Below are 20,629 nucleotides of genomic sequence, written 5' to 3' on the forward strand. Positions count from 1 at the left end.
AGCAGCAGTCCTGAAAAGACCCTGCCAGACCCGACCCGAAGGCCTGCATTAGAAGAGCATCCTCAACAGAAGAGCGCGCTTTATGAAGGCTTGATGTGTGAACGCAGAGACTGTGAGTGTGAGGCTGGAGCTCATTAGCTGATGCTGTGGGTGAACCGGGCCTGCAGGGTGGCTTTATGCCACAGGCAACACTGTTGAAAGCTTGATTCGGCTTTGGCCGCTTGGTATCATGGGTAACTGTTAGGGCAGAATATTGACACCATTATCCCATTGATTCTCTATGGCTCTCCCAGGAGGCACTCTGGAGAAAAGAACCAAACACACTACTATAAAGTTTGTTTGGATGTCATTTGATGGTCCTTTTGACATTTACTGCACTGTGTAAAACATAAACTGGAATAGTTTGCGGTTCATTCCACTGTGGTGATGGATAAATGGACTAAGCAGAAGAAAAATGAGTGAATGAATTGTAGCTATGTATTTTGTAGGACTGATCTTAATTTTCCTTTGTCTTTTTTACAGCAGTGGATGTCTGGTCTGTTGAAGACAACTCATCTCATGAATTCAGCTTTTTCTCTCAGTAAAAGCTCTGATTCCAGTAAAGGTCTGTGAGAGTCCAATTCAACACAATATAATTCTAACACCCGCTCTGAATGTTCCCGCGGCCTGTAATCGGACATCATCAGGTTTAAAGTCACGGTGTTCCCCGGGCTGGTCCATTTCCAGCAGGAGAAGGATCTGGGAGTCACACATCATCATCATCATCATCATCACCATCATCACCATCATCATCATCATTAAGGAGGACAGTCTGTGGTGTTTTCAGAGACGAGGACAGCAAGAAAAAAAACGTCCACACAGAAAGACAGAGACCCTGCTGTGAGAAGCATCTCGAAGGCTTTCTCAGAGGGTCTCCTTCAGTCTCTCCATCCCTCTTTTTTCATCAACACCTCTGGACCATCATGTCTCCAGATAGGATGAGCTGGCCTTGATTATCAGCAGAAATATTACAGGAGATCAGAAATCACTCTTCATGAGCTGCTTAGACATGTGCAGTTTCTTGTTTTTTTTTTCGATGTTAGTTATAATACTGTAGTCATTTGAGGACAGTAAACATTTGTGTTGTAATGCATTAATGTATGGTTATATATATAAGGGTATTTATATATAAATATATATATATATATATATATATATATATATATATATATATATATATATATACATACAAACATACATACATACATACATACATACAGACATATGACATATATATATATATATATATATATATATATATATATATATATATATATATATATATATATATATATATATATCTCAATTAGGGGTTGCACATACTAGTTGACTTTGTTCCTCTGCCATGATGCTTTTTGTTTGACGGCGACTAGTCGTGCTGCACATCACATTATTTGTGACTGGAACTTCATGGAAATTTTACACACGAATGTAGGTTCACCAAATGAAACTGCACTCGGATTACTGAAATGAATTTACATTTATTTTATATATTATTACATATTACATATATATGTTATTTTTCTTATGATATTGTCAAAGATTCACATGAACTTTGCGTGAACTTTAAGTCATCAAACAGGTGTCAGCCAGTTAGATCACGCCATGCAAATGCCCTTGAGCAAATGCTAGCCAATCACATTAACACTGGAAAAGTAATGTTAAGGTTATATATATAAATATATAATATAAATATATATATATATATATATATATATATATATATATATATATATATATATATATATATATATATATATATATATATATATATATATATATATATATTTTTTTTTTTTTTTTTTTTTTTAAAACCTTCCTGTGATTTTATTTTTCATTTTTAAAGTGATGTGATGTTTATCAGACCAAATAATTTTTCACAGTATTTCCTATCATTTTTTTTCCCTCTGGAGAATGTCTTATTAATTTTAGTTTGGTTGGATTAAAAGCCATTTTCAATAAAAAAAATTATAATAATAAAAACAAATGAATAAATAAATAAATAAATTAAATATTATTAGCCACATTTTTTAAATACATAAAAATAATTTTAATATAATAATATTTTATTTATTTATTTATTTATTTATTTATTTATTTATTTATTTATTTATTTATTTATTTATTTATTTATTTATATTTTATTTTATTATATTATTATCCAATTCTCATGTTTCCTTCTACCATGTTCCATCTTTAATTGAACAATACCTGAAAACCTGGCAGTTTTACACACAAATGTAGGTTCACCGAAAGAAACGGCCTTTGTATCATTAAAATAAATGTAAACATATTTTATATATTATTATATATTAAATATATTATTTTTCTTGTTAGTGTCAAAGATTCACATGAACTTTGAGTAGATGCTAGCCAATCCCGTTTACACAACACTGGAAAAATAACGTGATTGGCTATTATATATTATATGCAGCGTCCTGTATTTATTCTCATAGGTAAGTTTTGTACTTTGAGGGAAAATGTGCTTAATGCATTATAAAGCTTAAAGCATTAGAATCGGTGCTCGGTATCAGCTGCAAAAATCCTGATAGCAGCATCCCTAATCACAACACAAATCCATTAGGTTCACTTCATTGCTTATAAAAAATAGAAGTGCATTGACGTATAAAACAATTTAAACAAGCTCGTCCCCAAAAACTCTAAGAATTGTGTTGTTTCAACTCATTTTAAATAAGTAGTATAGATTTAATTCTCATAGAAACAATATCAAAAAAAAAAAAAAAACACCTGAAGCTGATAACACTTTACACCAAAAATAAAAACATGCCAGAGCACTTGCAATAGATCAGGATCATCCTGTTTTTTTTAGTTTTCTTTTTTTTTTTTTTTGGTCCAGAATTGAGCAGAAGTGAAGAAGCAGGATCTCTTGCAGTCAACGGGATGCTGAAACACCATCGATTTGGCCAGCGGGTGGAATAAACTCTAACGTGTTAAGTCTGAAAATGGATTTTTAAATATGTATTCATTGATTTTCTCCTCTCTAAGTGTTCCGCTGTGACGTGTTATTTTGCAAAACAGAGGGATATGAAAAGAAGTATAAAGCAGTTTGCCTTCAATCGTATTAATTAAAGCTCAATATTGGAGCGTGAGTCAGCGGTTCAGCTTTTACCGTCCTCCAAACTGAGAGCGATGACAATAATAATCAAATCAGCACGCAGAGACGTCTGTTTGTTCTGCGTTTGGCTCTAGAGGTTACGCTGACATTTATTCTGATATTGTATAGCTTTTAAATAATTATTGAGAATCACAAGCAGAAAAGTGCAAATGATATTCATCATAGAAAGTCGATGCTAATGCCTTTATATTCATGCATCTGGCAGATGCTGATATGCAGAATGATTTGCATTGCATTCAAAGTGTTCACGTTTAGAGAACGCATGTTTTCTAGGGTTTTGATTCATGACCTTGTGTTGTTAGAGCCGGTGATGCTCAGGTCACAAGTTCAGTTGTATTGCTCAATGTATTACAAGTGTTTTTAAAAGTCCAAACTGTTTATTAATGTAGTACACAACCAAGTACATGTGGTCAGAACACAAACAAGTCACAAGTAATGAAGTATTAAGCGTTTCCCCCAAAGAAAAACCTGTCTAAGCAAAATGCTATAGCAGGCATCTGTAGCTCCACTCAAGCTCCGCCTCTTTGCCCTTTTATGGTAACCCCTGGTTGGCGCAATGATGTGCAAACAAAATGTCGACAGTTGGCCACGCCTACTTGTAGCTTCATTTGTGCTCTTCAGAAACCTATGCGTGACGTCACAGATACTACATCGATATTTTTTACAAGCTATGGGAAACACCCATCCACTACAGGCAATTAAGCTTATTCAATTCACCAATATATATACTATCTGTATATAGTTTTTCTACGTATATATACATATGTGTGTATGTATACTACTCCACCCCCCCTTCTTTTCTTTTTTTATTATTTTTCTTTTACTTTATTTTATTTATTCATTATTTTTTTTGATGTTATGTCATGTTTTTGGATGTTATGTAAATTATGTTTTGTCTTCTAGTGTTGTTATTATGTGATTGTGATTAACTTGTGGGACCCCCTTGAAAATGAGATGGCACATCTTAAGGGGTTCATCCCAATGAATAAATATCAATAGCGCATGTGTTTAGACTGTGGGGAAAACCGGAGCACCCAGAGCAAACCCATGCCAACACGGGGAGAACAATGTTACTTATAATAAAATAAAAAAAATAAAAAACATAAATTCCTAATTTAAAAACATATAATACACCTGAGATTGTTATACTTAACACTTTATAATATTAAATATTACAGAATTTAAACGCAAAAGAAAATAAGTCAAAGAAAAACCTTTCTTATTGTTTCCCCCTGAACTAATGCGCAGCAGGAGTCTAATGTGAGCTCGCATGCAGAATGTGTAGTCCGGCTGCTCTTTCTGGCACATTTCTGTCCAGCAGCTCATAAAACACGCTGCTATGAAATCCTGAGACAGATTACAGTAATAGGTAATGTGAGGGATGACATTTCTAAAATAAACAGCTCCATAAATCGCTGGTAAAACCAGAGGAATGTGTGTGTTCCTGCCTTCATGAGAAAAACCCACCACTCATTCATCACACACACATGTACATTATGAAAACACAGAGCGCATATATTTGACTGTGATTATGAGTGTAATCACATTAACAATCACTGTATTGTGTTGATATGAGCATCATCTTGATCATGCAGATTATATTGTAGAGAGAAAAATAAAATATATTTTAAATAAAATAAAATGTATATTATGGAACAGCAGTCAAAGTTCTAACACTTTATTGAGACATAGAGCTCTAGTTTAACGATCTAGGTGCAAAGTCTAAAGCACATGGTGCAAAAGCACTAGGTTTGAGCCCCGACGAATGGTCTAACAGGGTTGTGCTAATTCTCTTAATGAGTTCCGGGTGTGTTTTGAGAATAACATGCATTAAACCAGTCAGAGTCTCATCTTTCATTCCCTTTAAGAGTCAGTTGCGTCACGCCATGGTGCACTTGCTATTTACATTGTGGACTCTGTAACTGGAAAAACTGAGCGCTTCACTAGCAAGAAAACAGTTAAACAGAGCATCTGCAGCAGGAGGATAAATAATGAGCCTCCTCCATTCGGCCTCTTTATTTTACTCTTTAATTTACTCCTTTTCTTTCATGGATGAGAAAAGTTTATAAAGTTTATAATGTATTTTTTATTTAAATTGTTTTGTTAATGTTCATGCCTTTCTGAAAATAAAATAAAATAAATTAAACAAACAAACAAACGAACAAATAAAAAATAAATTAAATAAGACATATTAAAATAAAAATAAATACTTAAAAAATAAAACATAAACTAAAATAAAATGTTTAAAATAACATAAACAAAACAAACAAACGAACAAACAAAACTTAAAATTACATAAAAATATAATGAAACATAATAAAATTTATTAAAATAAAACACTTATAAAATAAAATAAAACATATAAAATAAAACTAAATAAAACTTAAAAATGCAATAAAACTAATTAAAATAAAATACATAAGATAAAATATATAAAATGAACAAACAAACATCAAATAAATAAAAAAATATTAATTAAAACAAAAAATAAAACAAAATAAATCTTTAAAAAATAAAATATACATTAAAATAAAATAACATCAACAAACAAACAAACAAATAGACAAACAAATAAAACACACAAATTAAATAAAAATAAATGAAACATAAAATTAAATACATTAAAATAAAAAACATAAAATTTAATTAAATTAAACATATAAAATTACATAAAATAAATAAATAAATAAAACTTAAAAATACAATAAAACAAATTTAAATAAAATCGTAAAATAAACTATAAAAAATAAATAAACAAACAAACAAATCAATTAAATACATAAAACATAAAATAAAACATATAAAAGTAAAATAAACTAAATTATTTTTTTGAAAATAATATAAAACTAATTTAACTAAAACATATACAAAAAACAATAAATAAATAAATAAAACATAAAGAACAAATAAAACATAACAAAAAATATATTAAAATAAAAAAGGAAATAAAATGAAAATAGAATACATAAAAAAATAAAATAAAATGAAACGCATAATATATTACCCTGCATAAACAAAGCAAATAAAAATCTCGCCAACCCTTTCAAAACATTCTAAATGATTTTATACATCCCTGAGCAATGCTAATGAGCTCGACTCTGATCTTCTGCTATGAAAACACAGAAACTCATCATCATATTTCCATCCATTTTTCCCCTTTTTTCTTTGGCCAGTTGCTTTGCTCACCTGATTGATGTGCTTGAGTTTATCAATGACTTGATTGATCACCGGATCGGCCTCCTTCACTTTGACTTCTGGGTTTTCAGCCTGCGCTTTAATCCCATTGCCAACCACTCGCAGAGTATAGCTATGAAGACAGAAACAAGATGAAGAATGAGAGATGAGTGGGTGTCTTTTTCTGGACTCCTTTCCCATTTTTTTTATTTTTTTCAGTGCAAAGGCGATTGAAGCTTTGTTGTCGGCTTGATGAGGAAGGCCTTACATGAACCGACTACATTTATCAGCAGAACAAAGAAAGAGGCGTAAAGAAAAGGGTCTGAGACGGCCGAATAACTCAAGCCCAGGCCAGAGAGAGACAGATTGGGGGTTTATGTGGGCCAGAATGGATGGTGCTCTGATAAGACGCAGTGGCGCAGAGAAAAACACCGCTGACAAATGACATGAAATATTACAATCCTTTATGGGTGAATTCCTTTTACACCAATGGTAAAAATCAGCCGTCCTGGTGAGATTCACCTTGAGAAGGACACATAAGAAAAAGAAAAGTCTGGTTGAATGTATGGGCAAATGGGAAAATGTGCAGCAGGGTCAGGTAATCGACTTTGTTTATGGGTCATAAAAATATGTTGATAGAACTGGGAAAGCTGTGAATACTGGAAACTGGCTGATAATATTTTAGAGAAAAGTAAAGATGCATGGTAAAGATTAAAAGCGGAAATTTAAGGTGATCTGAATGAACAAATATAAGTAAATAGTTTAGAATTTAATTATATTTATTAACATTAATTTATGAAATATTACTTACTACTGTTGTTGCTGTTAATATTTTAATGCAAATAGGAATCACATTTTATTATTATTATTATTATTATTATTATTATTATTATTATTGTTGTTGTTGTTGTTGTTGTTGTTGTTAATATTTTAATGCAAATAGGAATCACATTTTATCATTATTATTATTATTATTATTATTATTATTATTATTATTGTTGTTGTTGTTGTTGTTGTTGTTGATGTTGTTAATATAAATATATATATATATAGTATAATATAAAATAAAGACTTCAGACTAGACTCAGACTCAAGGCTACAACTTAAAGACTTCTTACTACACTCAGACTTAAGGCTACAACTTAAAGACTTCAGACTAGACTCAGACTCAAGCCTCCAACTTAAGGACTCCAGACTAGACTCAGACTCAAGGCTACAACTTAAAGACTTCAGACTAGACTTAGACTCAAGGCTACAACTTAAAGACTTCTTACTACACTCAGACTTAAGGCTACAACTTAAAGACTTCAGACTAGACTCAGACTCAAGCCTCCAACTTAAGGACTCCAGACTAGACTCAGACTCAAGGCTACAACTTAAAGACTTCTTATAACACTCAGACTTAAGGCTACAACTTAAAGACTTCAGACTAGACTCAGACTCAAGCCTCCAACTTAAGGACTCCAGACTAGACTCAGACTCAAGGCTACAACTTAAAGACTTTAGACTAGACTCAGACTCAAGGCTACAACTTAAAGACTTCTTACTACACTCAGACTTAAGGCTACAACTTAAAGACTTCAGACTAGACTCAGACTCAAGCCTCCAACTTAAGAACTCCAGACTAGACTTAGACTCAAGGCTACAACTTAAGGACTCCAGACTAGACTCAGACTCAAGGCTACAACTTAAAGACTTCAGACTAGACTCAGACTCAAGGCTACAACTTAAAGACTTCTTACTACACTCAGACTTAAGGCTACAACTTAAAGACTTCAGACTAGACTCAGACTCAAGCCACCAACTTAAGGACTCCAGACTAGACTCAGACTCAAGGCTACAACTTAAAGACTTCAGACTAGACTCAGACTCAAGGCTACAACTTAAAGTCTTCTTACTACACTCAGACTTAAGGCTACAACTTAAAGACTTCAGACTAGACTCAGACTCAAGCCTCCAACTTAAGGACTCCAGACTAAACTCAGACTCAAGGCTCCAACCTAAATCTTTACATTTGACTAAACTCCCGACTCCAACTTAGAAACTTCAGGCTAGACTCAGACTCAAGACTCAACGTTTAATAGGAAGCTCTATGATATTAAATGTGTGCGCATACATTAGATTACTCAAAACTAAAGCCAAATTTGGAGCTAATCTAACAAAAGAACTTACGATAACAATCCAAAAACTAATACATTCAAATGTATATGTCATAGAAAAATATTATACACAAATTTAAAAGAGGAACAACATGGGATGTACTCAATCATGCTGAGCACTGTATATGTCATTCCTTTGGCTGTTTGCAGTATGTTTTGAATTGTAAAGTGATATAAAAAGAGATTCCCAAAACAAACTACATGGCTTGATTTTAATATGTTCGTTTTACATCCTACACTGTGTACTTTTCCCATTTATAGACTGCATAATATTAATTTGAATCGTTATTATTGAACCAATACACCATTTTATCGATGTACTCCAACACATCTGCATCTGTTGCCTATTTTTATTCCCCAGTCAGATTTCAGACGGGAATATGTGTGTTTATAAAAGCAATTACAGTTCTCCAGAGCTCCAGAGAGCCTGTTTTGGCCATAAGAGCGTATAGCTTGTGTTTTATTGGAGACGAATGAAATGCTTTTGATTGTGATATGGCTCTTATGTCAGCCGCAGTTACATTTCTCATTACGCGGATCATTTGGTGGGTGTTTTGTTGAGCAGTAAAATGCGTAATGAGCCGTCGTGCGCCGCCGCAGTGTAAATTTGTAAAGTTTTATGATTGATGCCTTTCAAAGGACAATCCCGCTCATGTGTATGCACACCCACACCGTCCCATCCTTCACAGAAACACTTTCTTCGAATTATCCATCTCTGGCTCGACGAGCGATTGAAGAGCTTGGTGATTGAGCGAGGTTTGCTGGATTTCTGCGAATGCCGTCTGTCAGTCCTTGCCAGATAAATACTATCTCTGATCTATTTTCTCTTTTGCAAAAGCGAGTGTTTTCTCAGTCGGCGGATGGCATGTGCATGCACGGAGGAGTGTCGCGCATGTTGGGACTTTTTTTTTTTTTTTCATCATCCGACACCTTTTAAAAGGCAGCTCCGTGTTCCACGGCTGTGTGTCTCCCTGCGAGACTCTTCCGTGAGCGTGTTATGAAATATTAGTGAAGCTTCTGCAGAGCGGCCCGGTGGCACAGTGAAAGATGGCTTTTAAATGGAGAACACACACACACACACACACACACACACATTCACATTCACTCTCTAGCTATGGCTGTTCTTCAGAGAGCGCAAGCTGGCAGGATGTTTTTTTGAAGTGTGTTCAGCAGCGTGTTTGCAAGTGACCTGCATGCTGATGATTCAGGATTAATCAAGTCAGACATGGAGTGTTAAATGAGCACCTTCCAAGTGTTAGACTCTATCAAAGGGAGAAGTGTTATATCTGCTCTTTATGGCTGAAACATTTAGTCAACGTTATTGACATCATTTTGATTTGGTATGACCTAATGTGAGGGCATGCAGTGACATGGGTCGACCAGCTGAGGGCTGCAGAACAAGATTGCAAGTACATTTACATTTGCATATAGCAGACGAATTTATCCAAAGCGAATGAGTAAGACCTCCTGGATTGTAGACAAGGCACTTGTGAGAATAGCTAAATTACTTTTGATTTTTTTTTTTTTGCCTGTTACTAGCTAAATTATTAGACTACTCTCAAGACTCTAACTTAAAGAATTCAGACTTGACTCAAAATAAAAACTCTAACTTAAAGGCTTCAGTCTAGACTTGACTCTAGACTCAGAGTTCAGACTTGACTAAAGACTTCAGACTCGATTCAGACCGCAGACTCCAACTTAAAAAATTCAGACTAGAATCGACTCTACATTCAAAGAGACTTCATTCAATTTCAGACTTGTCTAAAAATGTCAGATCAAAAGACTTTAACTTAAATAATTTAGATCTGACTCAGACTCTAACTTAAAAACTTAAGACTTGCCTGGACTTATGACTACAACATAAAGACTTCAGGATAGACTCAAACTCAAGACTACAACTTATAGACTCCAGAGTAGACTCAGACTGAAGACTATAACTTGAAGAGTTCAGACTAGACTCCGACTACAAAGACTTTAGACTTGTCTTGACTCAAGACTCCAACTTAAATACTGCAGACTTGTCTCGACTAAAGACTAAATGACTCCAGACTAGACTCAGACTCTTAAATCCAACTTAAAGACTTTAGACTAGACTCAGAGTCAAGGCTCCAACTTAAAGACTCCAGACTAGACTCAGACTCAAGGCTACAACTTAAAGACTCCAGACTAAACTTTGATTCTAGACTCCAATTTAAAGACTTCAGGCTAGACTCAGACTTAATACTCCAACCTAAAGGCTTCAGACTAGACTCAGACTCAAAACTATAACTTAAAGACTACATATTAGACTTAGACTCAAGACTACAGACTTGTCTCAAATCAAGGCTTAAACTTAAGACTTAAAACTTTGGACTTGACTACAACTTAAAGACTCTAGATTGGACTTCAGACTTGACTCGACTTGAGACTACAACTTAAAGACTCCAGACTAGACACAGACTCAAGACTACAAATAAAGACTACAGACTTGTCTCGACTCAAGGCTACAACTTAAAGACTTCAAACCTGACTACAACTTAAAGACTCCAGACTAGATCTAGACTCAAGTCTCCAATTAAAGACTTCAGACTTGTCTCAACTCAAGACTCTAACTTAAAGACTTCAGGCTTGACTCAACTCAAAACTATGACTTAAAGACTTCAGACTAGACTCAACTCAAAACTCGGAACGTAAGGACTCCAGACTAGACTTAGACTCAAGTCTTCAACTTAAAGACTAAAGACAAGACTCAGACTCAAGGCTCCAACTTAAAGACTCCAGACTAGACTCAGACTCAAGGCTCCAACTTAAAAACTTCAGACTAGACTCAACTCAAACTTAAAGACTTTAGATTTGACTTGGACTCAATTTAAAGACTTTACATTTGACTCAACTCATGGCCCTAAAGACTTTAGACTCGACTCAGACTCAATACTCCAACTAAAAGACTGCAGCATAAAATTAATGATAAAGACTTCATATTATATAACTCTAGCTTAAAGAATTAATAGTTGATTTCAGCTCCCACTTGAATAATCCAGACTTTAAATCTAGCTTAAAGACTTCAGACTTGACTCAGAGTGCAGATAAAAGTCTTGTGCACATGTTACAAGTTACAAACTTCCATTACTAATTTCCCTAAACAGATGTCAAGCTGTACACCTGTTTCCTATAATAGCCTCACCCTAAAAAACATTAGTTTTCAAATGACAGACCGAAATATGTGGCCCTTTAGCTTTTTGTTGTTTTATTTCGCTCTTAAATGTTCCACGTTAAGCCCTTAAATCAATTTGTCTCCAAGCCTCAAGAGCACAAAATGCACCGAGAGACTTAACGGTGTATTTCTGGAGCATTTGCATCTGACTGAAGTGTGTGTGATTCTCTGGGAGCGCCGCCACCGGTCTGAAACGTATTCAGATGAGTGTGTGGAAAGTGCTGGAATGGCGAAGTGACAGCCCTGAGCTCAAACACCTCTCATGCCTTAAGCTGGAATCAAAGCAGGAGTAAAGCAGCAGAGAGACAGCAGCTCAGTGCAGTTGTGAAGGGCCTTTTGTCTCACATACTCCATTCAGACACACACACACACACCGACGAGGTGGAACTTACATGCTCACGAACGACAGGAGGATCAGACTCAAGGCTCAGCGGGACATAAGGTGCATGTTTTTAGGCCTTATTTCCATGCTATTTGTGTCCTTTATTTCCGTGGGTTTATTCTGACACTCTTACAAAATGGGTACTAGCAGGTTTCTAGCAGGTTTCAGGACATTTTGACGTAAGCTGCTCTACTGAATGGTCCAATAGAATTTACGGTTCTTTTGTGTATACTGTAATAGATGCTGGGTTCCACACAATTCCTTCAGGTTGTCCCAACACAAATTAATTAATTTAACTTCATAATTTTTGCAAAGTTAAGTGGACGGAAAATAAAACAATTAAGTTGTGCCCTTTCTTATTAAACAAAAATATTAACACCAACAACTTTTATTATTATTATTTTATTTTTGCTCTAATAATAATAATAATAATAACAATAATAATAATAGTAATAATAATAATAATAATAATGACAACACATTTTTTATTTAAAAAAATATTAATATAAATAATCACTTTTTTTGGAAAAAATAGTCATGTTTGTAAATAGAAATAATAATGATAATAATAATAATAATAATAATAATAATAATAATAATAATAATAATAATAATAATAATAATAATAATAATAATAATCAGTGGGACATAAGGAGCATGTTTTACGCCTTCAACAAAAATATTAAAACCAAAAACTTTTTGCATCATTATTATTATTATTATGATTATTATTATTATTATTATTATTATTATTATTATTATTATTATTATTATTATTAATATTATTATTATTATTTTTTTTTTATCATTATCATTATTATTATTATTATTATTATTATTATTATTATTATTATTATTATTATTATATTACTATTACTTCTATAAAAATAATAATAACACATTTTTGCGCATTTGCTATTTACATGGCGAACTTTGTAGGAGGAAAACTGAACGCTTTACTAGCGAGAAAACAGTTTAACAGAGCATCTGCAGCGCAAGGATAAAGAATAAGCCTCCTCCATTCAGCTTCTTTACTTTCTCTTTGTTTTTCTCTCTTTCATGAATAAGGAAATGGTGTTGTACGCACAGACATCCATTAGCCTACATAATTAATTTCACTTGTTAAGTGCAAATATTTGTTTCAAAACTATTTCTAAATTCAGATCGAATTTCCAGCAAACGATTAAATGAACAATAATACAGAAGTGTGTTCAAAACACTGAGTTATATCCAAACACACATGCTGTGCCCCATATGGCCTAAAACCTGACTGGTGGACAAATCTAAGCTTGTTTTTATAGATACAAATATAAATATTATATATATATATATATATATATATATATATATATATATATATATATATATATATATATATATATATATATATATAAACAGATATAAATATACATATAATAAATAATACTGCTAATAATAATAACATTATACAAAAGCAAATGGTTGTGAATAAACTGAAAAACTTCACCCTCGAGGTGAAGAAGGCAATGTATGACAATATAACAATGTTAAAATAAAGATATGAATATTACTATAAAGTTTATTTATTTAAAATTTTTTAAATAAAAATAAAAATAAATAAAAATAAAAATAAGACTCAGAAAACAGCCTTTACTAGCATGTGCAATTGAAATCTACAGGCACAATCTAAAATAGTGTGACAAAATAAAAAAATTTAAGTCTATTTTGTCTGTTTTCTTTACATTAGACTGAATAAATTCTTCACAAAATTCCCAAAATCTGCAAACTGAAGTGAATGAAAACTTGTCCTTAAGTACCCAGTAATGGACGCAATCATTCTGTTCTGCTTTTATAACACATGTATTTATTGAACTTCATTTTTAACACCTTGTAAATGTTTCTTTAGTCTTCATTCCTGCTGCTGTCCTTCAAATTCACATCCCCAGTAATGATGTGTGGGGTTTTTACTCTATTGTGCTGCTTGTTTAATGACTCAAAGGTAGCGATGGATTGAGAGGTAATTGTGTCCAAATGAAGGGAAATGGCTTTTCACTTGTCGAATGTGGAAATGTAATGATTCTGCAATACAGAGACTCCAATCATTTGCTTGATGGTGTTTTGTCTTTTTATATCCTGGAACAGCATTTCAGTGTGATTGAGGGAATATAAATGTACAGTCACTACTCAGAGACTCAATGTGATTGCGATGGCAAAGAAATATCTCTTTTAACATTACATATTTTGCAACGACACAATGAAATGTTATAAAAAAAAAGTAAATATGATACAAGGTTATTTATGCCAAGCACATTTATTTGATCCAGACATATTTCTAAAAAAGCAATACTGTGATATTATTAATATAATTGTATACTGTTTTATGACACAATATAATGACATTAAACTGATTACTATTTATGAATAATAGTACAAATATGATAATTTACAACAATATGTTTTGCCAATTTACCCTGTAGTTTATTATTATTATTATTATTATTATTATTATTATTATTATTATTATTATTATTATTATTATTAATAATAATAATAATAATAATAATAATAATAATAATAATAATAATAACAATAACAATATCAATAATAAAAACAATAATAATAACAATATTTATTATTATATTATCATCAATATCCTTATTATTATTATTATTATTATTATTATTATTATTATTATTATTATTATTATTATATCATCATCCTCATCATTATTACTATTATTATAAATATTATTATTTATCATCAGCAGCAGCAGCATCTGCATCATCCTTATTATTATTATAATTTTACTTATTCATTTATTTATTTTGTTGTTGTTGTTGTTGCTGTTGATGTGAAATAAATATTGCACATTTTCAAATAATATTTAATAAATTGCAAAATATTTATTTGTTTATTTATTTATATAAGTTATTTTGATAAATTTTTTTGTTCATTAATTTATTTATTATTTAGATTCTGATCAAATGCTACAAATTACGGTCCACAGCTGTGTTATAATAATAATAATAATAATAATAATAATAATAATAATAATAATTTTAAAATAATATTATTAAATAACATTTTCAAAGTTAAAATAAAATAAAATAAAATAAAATAAAATAAAATAAAATAAAATAAAATAAAATAAAATAAAATAAAATAGTGTGGGTTTCCTTCGGGTGCTCCGGTTTCCCCCACATCCAAAGACATAATTGTCTGTAGTATATGTGTGTGAATAGGAGTGTATGAGTGTTCCTTAGTGATGGGTTGCAGCTGGAAGGGCATCCTCTGCGTAAAACATATGCTGGATAAGTTGGCAGTTCATTCCGCTGTGGCGATCCTAAATTAATAAAGGGACTAAGGCTAAAAGAAAATGAATGAATGAATGAATGAATGAATGAACAAATTAAAGTAAATTAAATTAAATTAAATTAAAGCTTTTAAAACCTTCAGGATATTTATCTTCAATCCTTTAAACGTGTTTCTCTCGTTCGTCTCATTTTAAGTGCATTATGCACTTTTTCTTCCTATGTTTTAAAGATGTTTATATTTTATGTAAAATACTTGTTATTATTTTCTCAGTAAGCTCTCCAGAGAGAGAGAGAGAGAGAGAGAGAGAGAGAGAGAGAGAGAGAGAGAGAGAGATGCAGTCGTCCATTAAAGCACAGCTCCTGTTTGCCAATCAATGTGAGCCGCGAGCCATAAACGCCATCGATCAGAGCCAGAGGCAGAGACTGGCATCAACCAACACACACCGAGAGGCTTTCTGGGCAGAAAAGGTCAATATCTATTGTGTTTAATCCTTGCTTGGCTCTTTATTCCAGCAAGTAAAGGCAGCGACGCCTGCTGACAGACTGATCTGAGATCAGCAGTAAAAATACATGGCTTCTCTGGTCATCTTTGCTTCTGGGTGGTGTGATGGTACAGTACAGTATATGCTAGGGTACGATTTATGCTGATTATTAAAATACAATGTAAATAAATGTTAATAAACAAATAAATGAATAAATAAAAAAAACAGAACTTTGACAACAATAATGCATGTATATCTATTCATATTTTTTATTCATATCAATTGTGTTATATTACTTGGAGACTATTTGAAATGCAATTGTTCAATTTAACAAACAAATAAAATTATCAAAAAAAATTTTGAATAATTAATCAAATTCTGGTAGATTTATTTGCCAAAATAAAATAATTATTATTTAAAATGACCTCTAATAATAATATTAATATTATTAATAATAATAATAATAATAATAATAATAATAATAATAATAATAATACATTTTAGAAAATAAATAATAATAATAAAAATTATAATAATGAATTTTAGAAACTAAAATAAATACTACTACTACGACTACTACTAATAATAATAATTTTAATAAAAAATAATAATAATGAATTTTAGAAAATAATAATAATAATAATAATAATAATAATGAATTTTAGAAAATAAAATAAATACTACTACAACTACTACTACTACTACTACTACTACTACTACTACTACTATAAATAATAATAATATTAATAATAATAATAATAATAATAATAAAAATAAATTAATAATAATAATAATAATAATTATTATTATTATTATTATTATTATTATTATTATTATTATTATTATTATTATGCATTTTTAATTAAAAAAAGTTATAATATAAATGCACTTTAGAAAAATAAATAATAATAAATAAATAAATAAATAAATAAATAAATAAATAAATAAACACAAAATAAAATTTAAAATAACATGATGTTCTTAAATTCTAAATACACCCATAAAAAAGTTGATGATTCTCAGCAAAATATAAACAAAAATATTTCATAAGAAACTTCAAAGTACATTTCACAAACTGAATGATTAATAATTAAAACACGTTGTTCAGCATGCAATACATTTGCTATTTGTTTACAAAAACAAACACTATCTCCCGTTCGATAAGAGAAACCCAGCAGAAAAGCAATCCTCAGAGGTGGTGTTCATGCTTAGGCGTAATGCAATAGTAGCGTGTACTTATTTCATATCTCGGTAACAGCATATTGCGCTTTACAAGCAGTTGATCCTCCACAAATCACCAGCTCTTAGTGTTTACATGTGAGGATTCCAGGACATAGATATTATGCGATTTCTGTGCTGAGATGTGGCCGCTGAGCTCAGAAAAAAACTGCTTTTATTGATGTTGATCTATCAGCCACGTCTCTTGGCCATTTCCCAATACAATTACACCACGCTGCCCAAAAATATATATATCTGCACTACACAGCCGTCAAAAAGCCAAATCTGCTGAGAAAAAGAGAGTAGATTAATAGCCCTCTTAAGAGTTTTGACTGGGAAAAATTATAAAGCGTCTCCATCATGATATGAAGGCAGCTTTTCAGAACTAAGGCCAGAATATTTCTGGGTTATTTTTTGCCGTAATCATTTATATGGGCTACTCTGTGCAAAAGAAGAATGGATCTGCCATTTGATTAATTCGCTTTTTAAGAAGGCAAAGTCAAAACCTTGAGGCCTGAAATTGAATCTGCATCAACATAACCGCATATATCTTCATAGATAACTTTCTACACTGTAAAACAATCTGTAAATGAGCAGTTTTATGTATTTCGTGATTGTCATGTTTTTAATTTTCCCCATTTATTCATGCTTTTGAATTGCATTGTGGGACCTTGATCTTTCTTACAAAAAACTTTTAACCTTGAAAAGTAAAACAAAAGTTGACTTTTATTAACATTTTTAATAGTTTGCAGTGCTATATTGTCTTGGTTGGTGTCGTATCTTACGCTACAAAAACCTTGTATTAAACTACCAGTACACGTTCTGTTAGTTTGAACAGATGTACAGTTGAAGTCAGAATTAATAGCCCCCCTGAATTATCAACCCCCTTTTTTATTTCCCCCAATCTCTGTTTAACGGAGGGAAGAGTTTTTCAACACATTTCTAATCATAATAGATTTTATTACTTATCTCTAATAACTGATTTATTTTATCTTTACCATGATGACAGTAAATAATATTTGACTAGATATTTTCAAGACACTTCTATACAGCTTAAAGTGACATTTAAAGGCTTAATTAGGTTAATCAGGTTAACTAGGCAGGTTAGGGTAATTAGACAAGTTATTGTATAATGATGGTTTGTTCGGTAGAATACTGAAAAAAAATAGCTAAAAGGGGCTAATAATAATGTCCTTTAAATGGTGTTTAAAAATTAATAACTGCTTTTATTCTAGACAAAATAAAACAAATAAGACTTTCTCCAGAAGAAAAAATATTATCAGACATACTGTGAACATTTCTTTGCACTGTTAAACATCATTTGAAGAATATTTAAAAAGAAAAAAAATCAAAGGTAGCCAATAATTCTGACTTAAACTGTATTTCTCTATATATTATCCGTCATACATTATATTATTTACTAAAATGTCAATAAAAGTCACTTTAATAAAAGTCACAAATTTTCAATATTAAAAGTCGACAGAGTAGAGATCAACATCCCATATTGCAATTCACAACTGTAAATAGGTGGAAAACACTTGTGAATCACTAAAATACATAATTTTACAGTGTGTGATTTAGAACTGGGCTATTAAAATATCGATATGGAATAAGGATGGGCATTTCTGAACATTCTTCATTTCGATTAATCCACAGGTTTGACAAACGAATACTTCCCCTGTGTTTAGTTTAAATGGCACCACCTGCTTTTAAAAATGTACTTACACATAATTATTATTATGGTTATTATAATTATAATAATTATGATATTAATAATTTAAAAAATATTATTATTATTATTATTATTATTATTATTATTATTATTATTATTATTATTATTATTATTATTATTATTATTATTAATAGGGAAGAAACCAAAGATATTTTACAGTATTATCACCTTTAATATGTCTTTTTATTTCAATAAATATTTTGGATTTGTTTTTAAAAATATAACCTACCTTTTTCAATATTGTAGACAGCAACAATAAAAAACACACGATATTCCACACAATATTTTTTTTTTAAAGGTTCGCAACAATAAGTTTTACCAAAACTTAACCAAACGCAGGGTGCAACGCTAGGGACTTTTTTCTTCTTTTTTCTTCAGATTTGTACTTGCCGAAATTGTCTCCGCATAGCCCCACCAAGAAAATAAGTTAGCCATTTAGATATTCAGCATAACTTTTCTTTAAATACAACTGAAAATTTAAAACAATGATTTAATTTTAAATACAATACTGATTAGATTTATTAAAGTGAATGGTTTAGTTACAAACTACAACAAACTTTTGTTTGTTTAAAACCCACCTAAATGGCTAATTTTAGAATTGTTGTGGGTTCCGAAACAAATATCTGGGCTGACAAACAGTCGCAGCCAAAATAAACTTTAGTGACTAAGTAGCACTGGCCCCGATTCTGTTTACTGTCCTGAGCATCTTGCACGCTGACCCCGGGCCATCGGGCAGTCCTTAATGTTGAGCCCTGAAACGAACGTTGAGTAGCACATAGCCTTAATTAATTTAGAAGTTAGCATAATTTGGCTGAGTGAACTTAAAATAAAAATAGCCTGAATATTTTATCATGCATGGCTAATAACACTTAACATAAGGAAGGACTACATATTTTCATTCAAAAAGATCAGTCGGTCTCCGATGAAAGCCGAGTGCAAAGTTTATTTACAATTAGACTGGCGGCGGAAAAAATACACTCAGCAGGCACGCATGCATGATGAATGAAATGCATGAAACTGCGTGGGTCCGGGGGCGACATGGCGCTTCTGGTGTGTGACCCCCTATACTCTATCTGCGCTCAGGTCTCACCTTTAGACCGCAACTAACCAATCACATATAAAACTACCGCCCAAATACCAGCATGACCAATCAGAAAGAATAAAAGGAATTCAATTTCAGAGCCAATCGATCATCGTTTTCATGCTCGATCGTCACTGAGGTGTTTAAGTAATCGATTAATTGAATGATTGTGCACATCCCTAAATGATAGCTCTAATTGTTTTAGAAACATCACTGCTTTATAGCCTAAAACATTTACCTTAGCAAACCCCAGCACTAATAACACAATACACAGATAAAACTTAAACAGCAACTGAGTCACTGAGTCAATTCACACAAATGATTCATTTAAAAAACATTTAGAAATGAATCCAGTGACTTCTATGTCAAAAATATTCATAATAACTCATAAGGTATTTATTCAAAACACTGACATAAAAACGAGTCCAGTGACTGACTGAATCATTTACTCAAATGATTCATTCAAATCACTGACAAATGATTCTATTATTCAATCATGAGTTAATGAATGAATTGACATATGGGGAAAATCAACAATTCATTCACTCAAATGATGACTCTAATTATGAATGAATATGAATGAATGAACTATATACACAATACACAAACCCAGAGAACACTTAAGCAGTAGCTGATTCACCGAGTGAATCAAGTGAGTCATTCACACAAATGATTCCTTCAAAAGCACTAAACGATTCATGGAGGAAACACCACTTTAAAAGTGTTTATCTATCCATTTA

The 20,629-nt window shown here is 31.6% G+C and overlaps 1 protein-coding gene across 2 annotated transcripts in view; it reads right to left on the bottom strand.

Annotated features, from left to right (window-relative positions):
* Positions 1-20,629, bottom strand: part of gpc5a (glypican 5a) — a 298,845-nt gene that overhangs the window by 148,314 nt on the left and 129,902 nt on the right. For both annotated transcript variants that reach the window (XM_087235920.1, NM_001302236.1), the window contains 1 exon segment: positions 6,362-6,482. In XM_087235920.1, the coding sequence (XP_087092046.1) occupies positions 6,362-6,482 (121 nt within the window).

The sequence above is a fragment of the Danio rerio genome, chromosome 1, assembly GCF_052040795.2.
Source record: "Danio rerio strain M-AB ecotype USA chromosome 1, GRCz13ab, whole genome shotgun sequence".
NCBI classification, from domain to species: domain Eukaryota; kingdom Metazoa; phylum Chordata; class Actinopteri; order Cypriniformes; family Danionidae; genus Danio; species Danio rerio.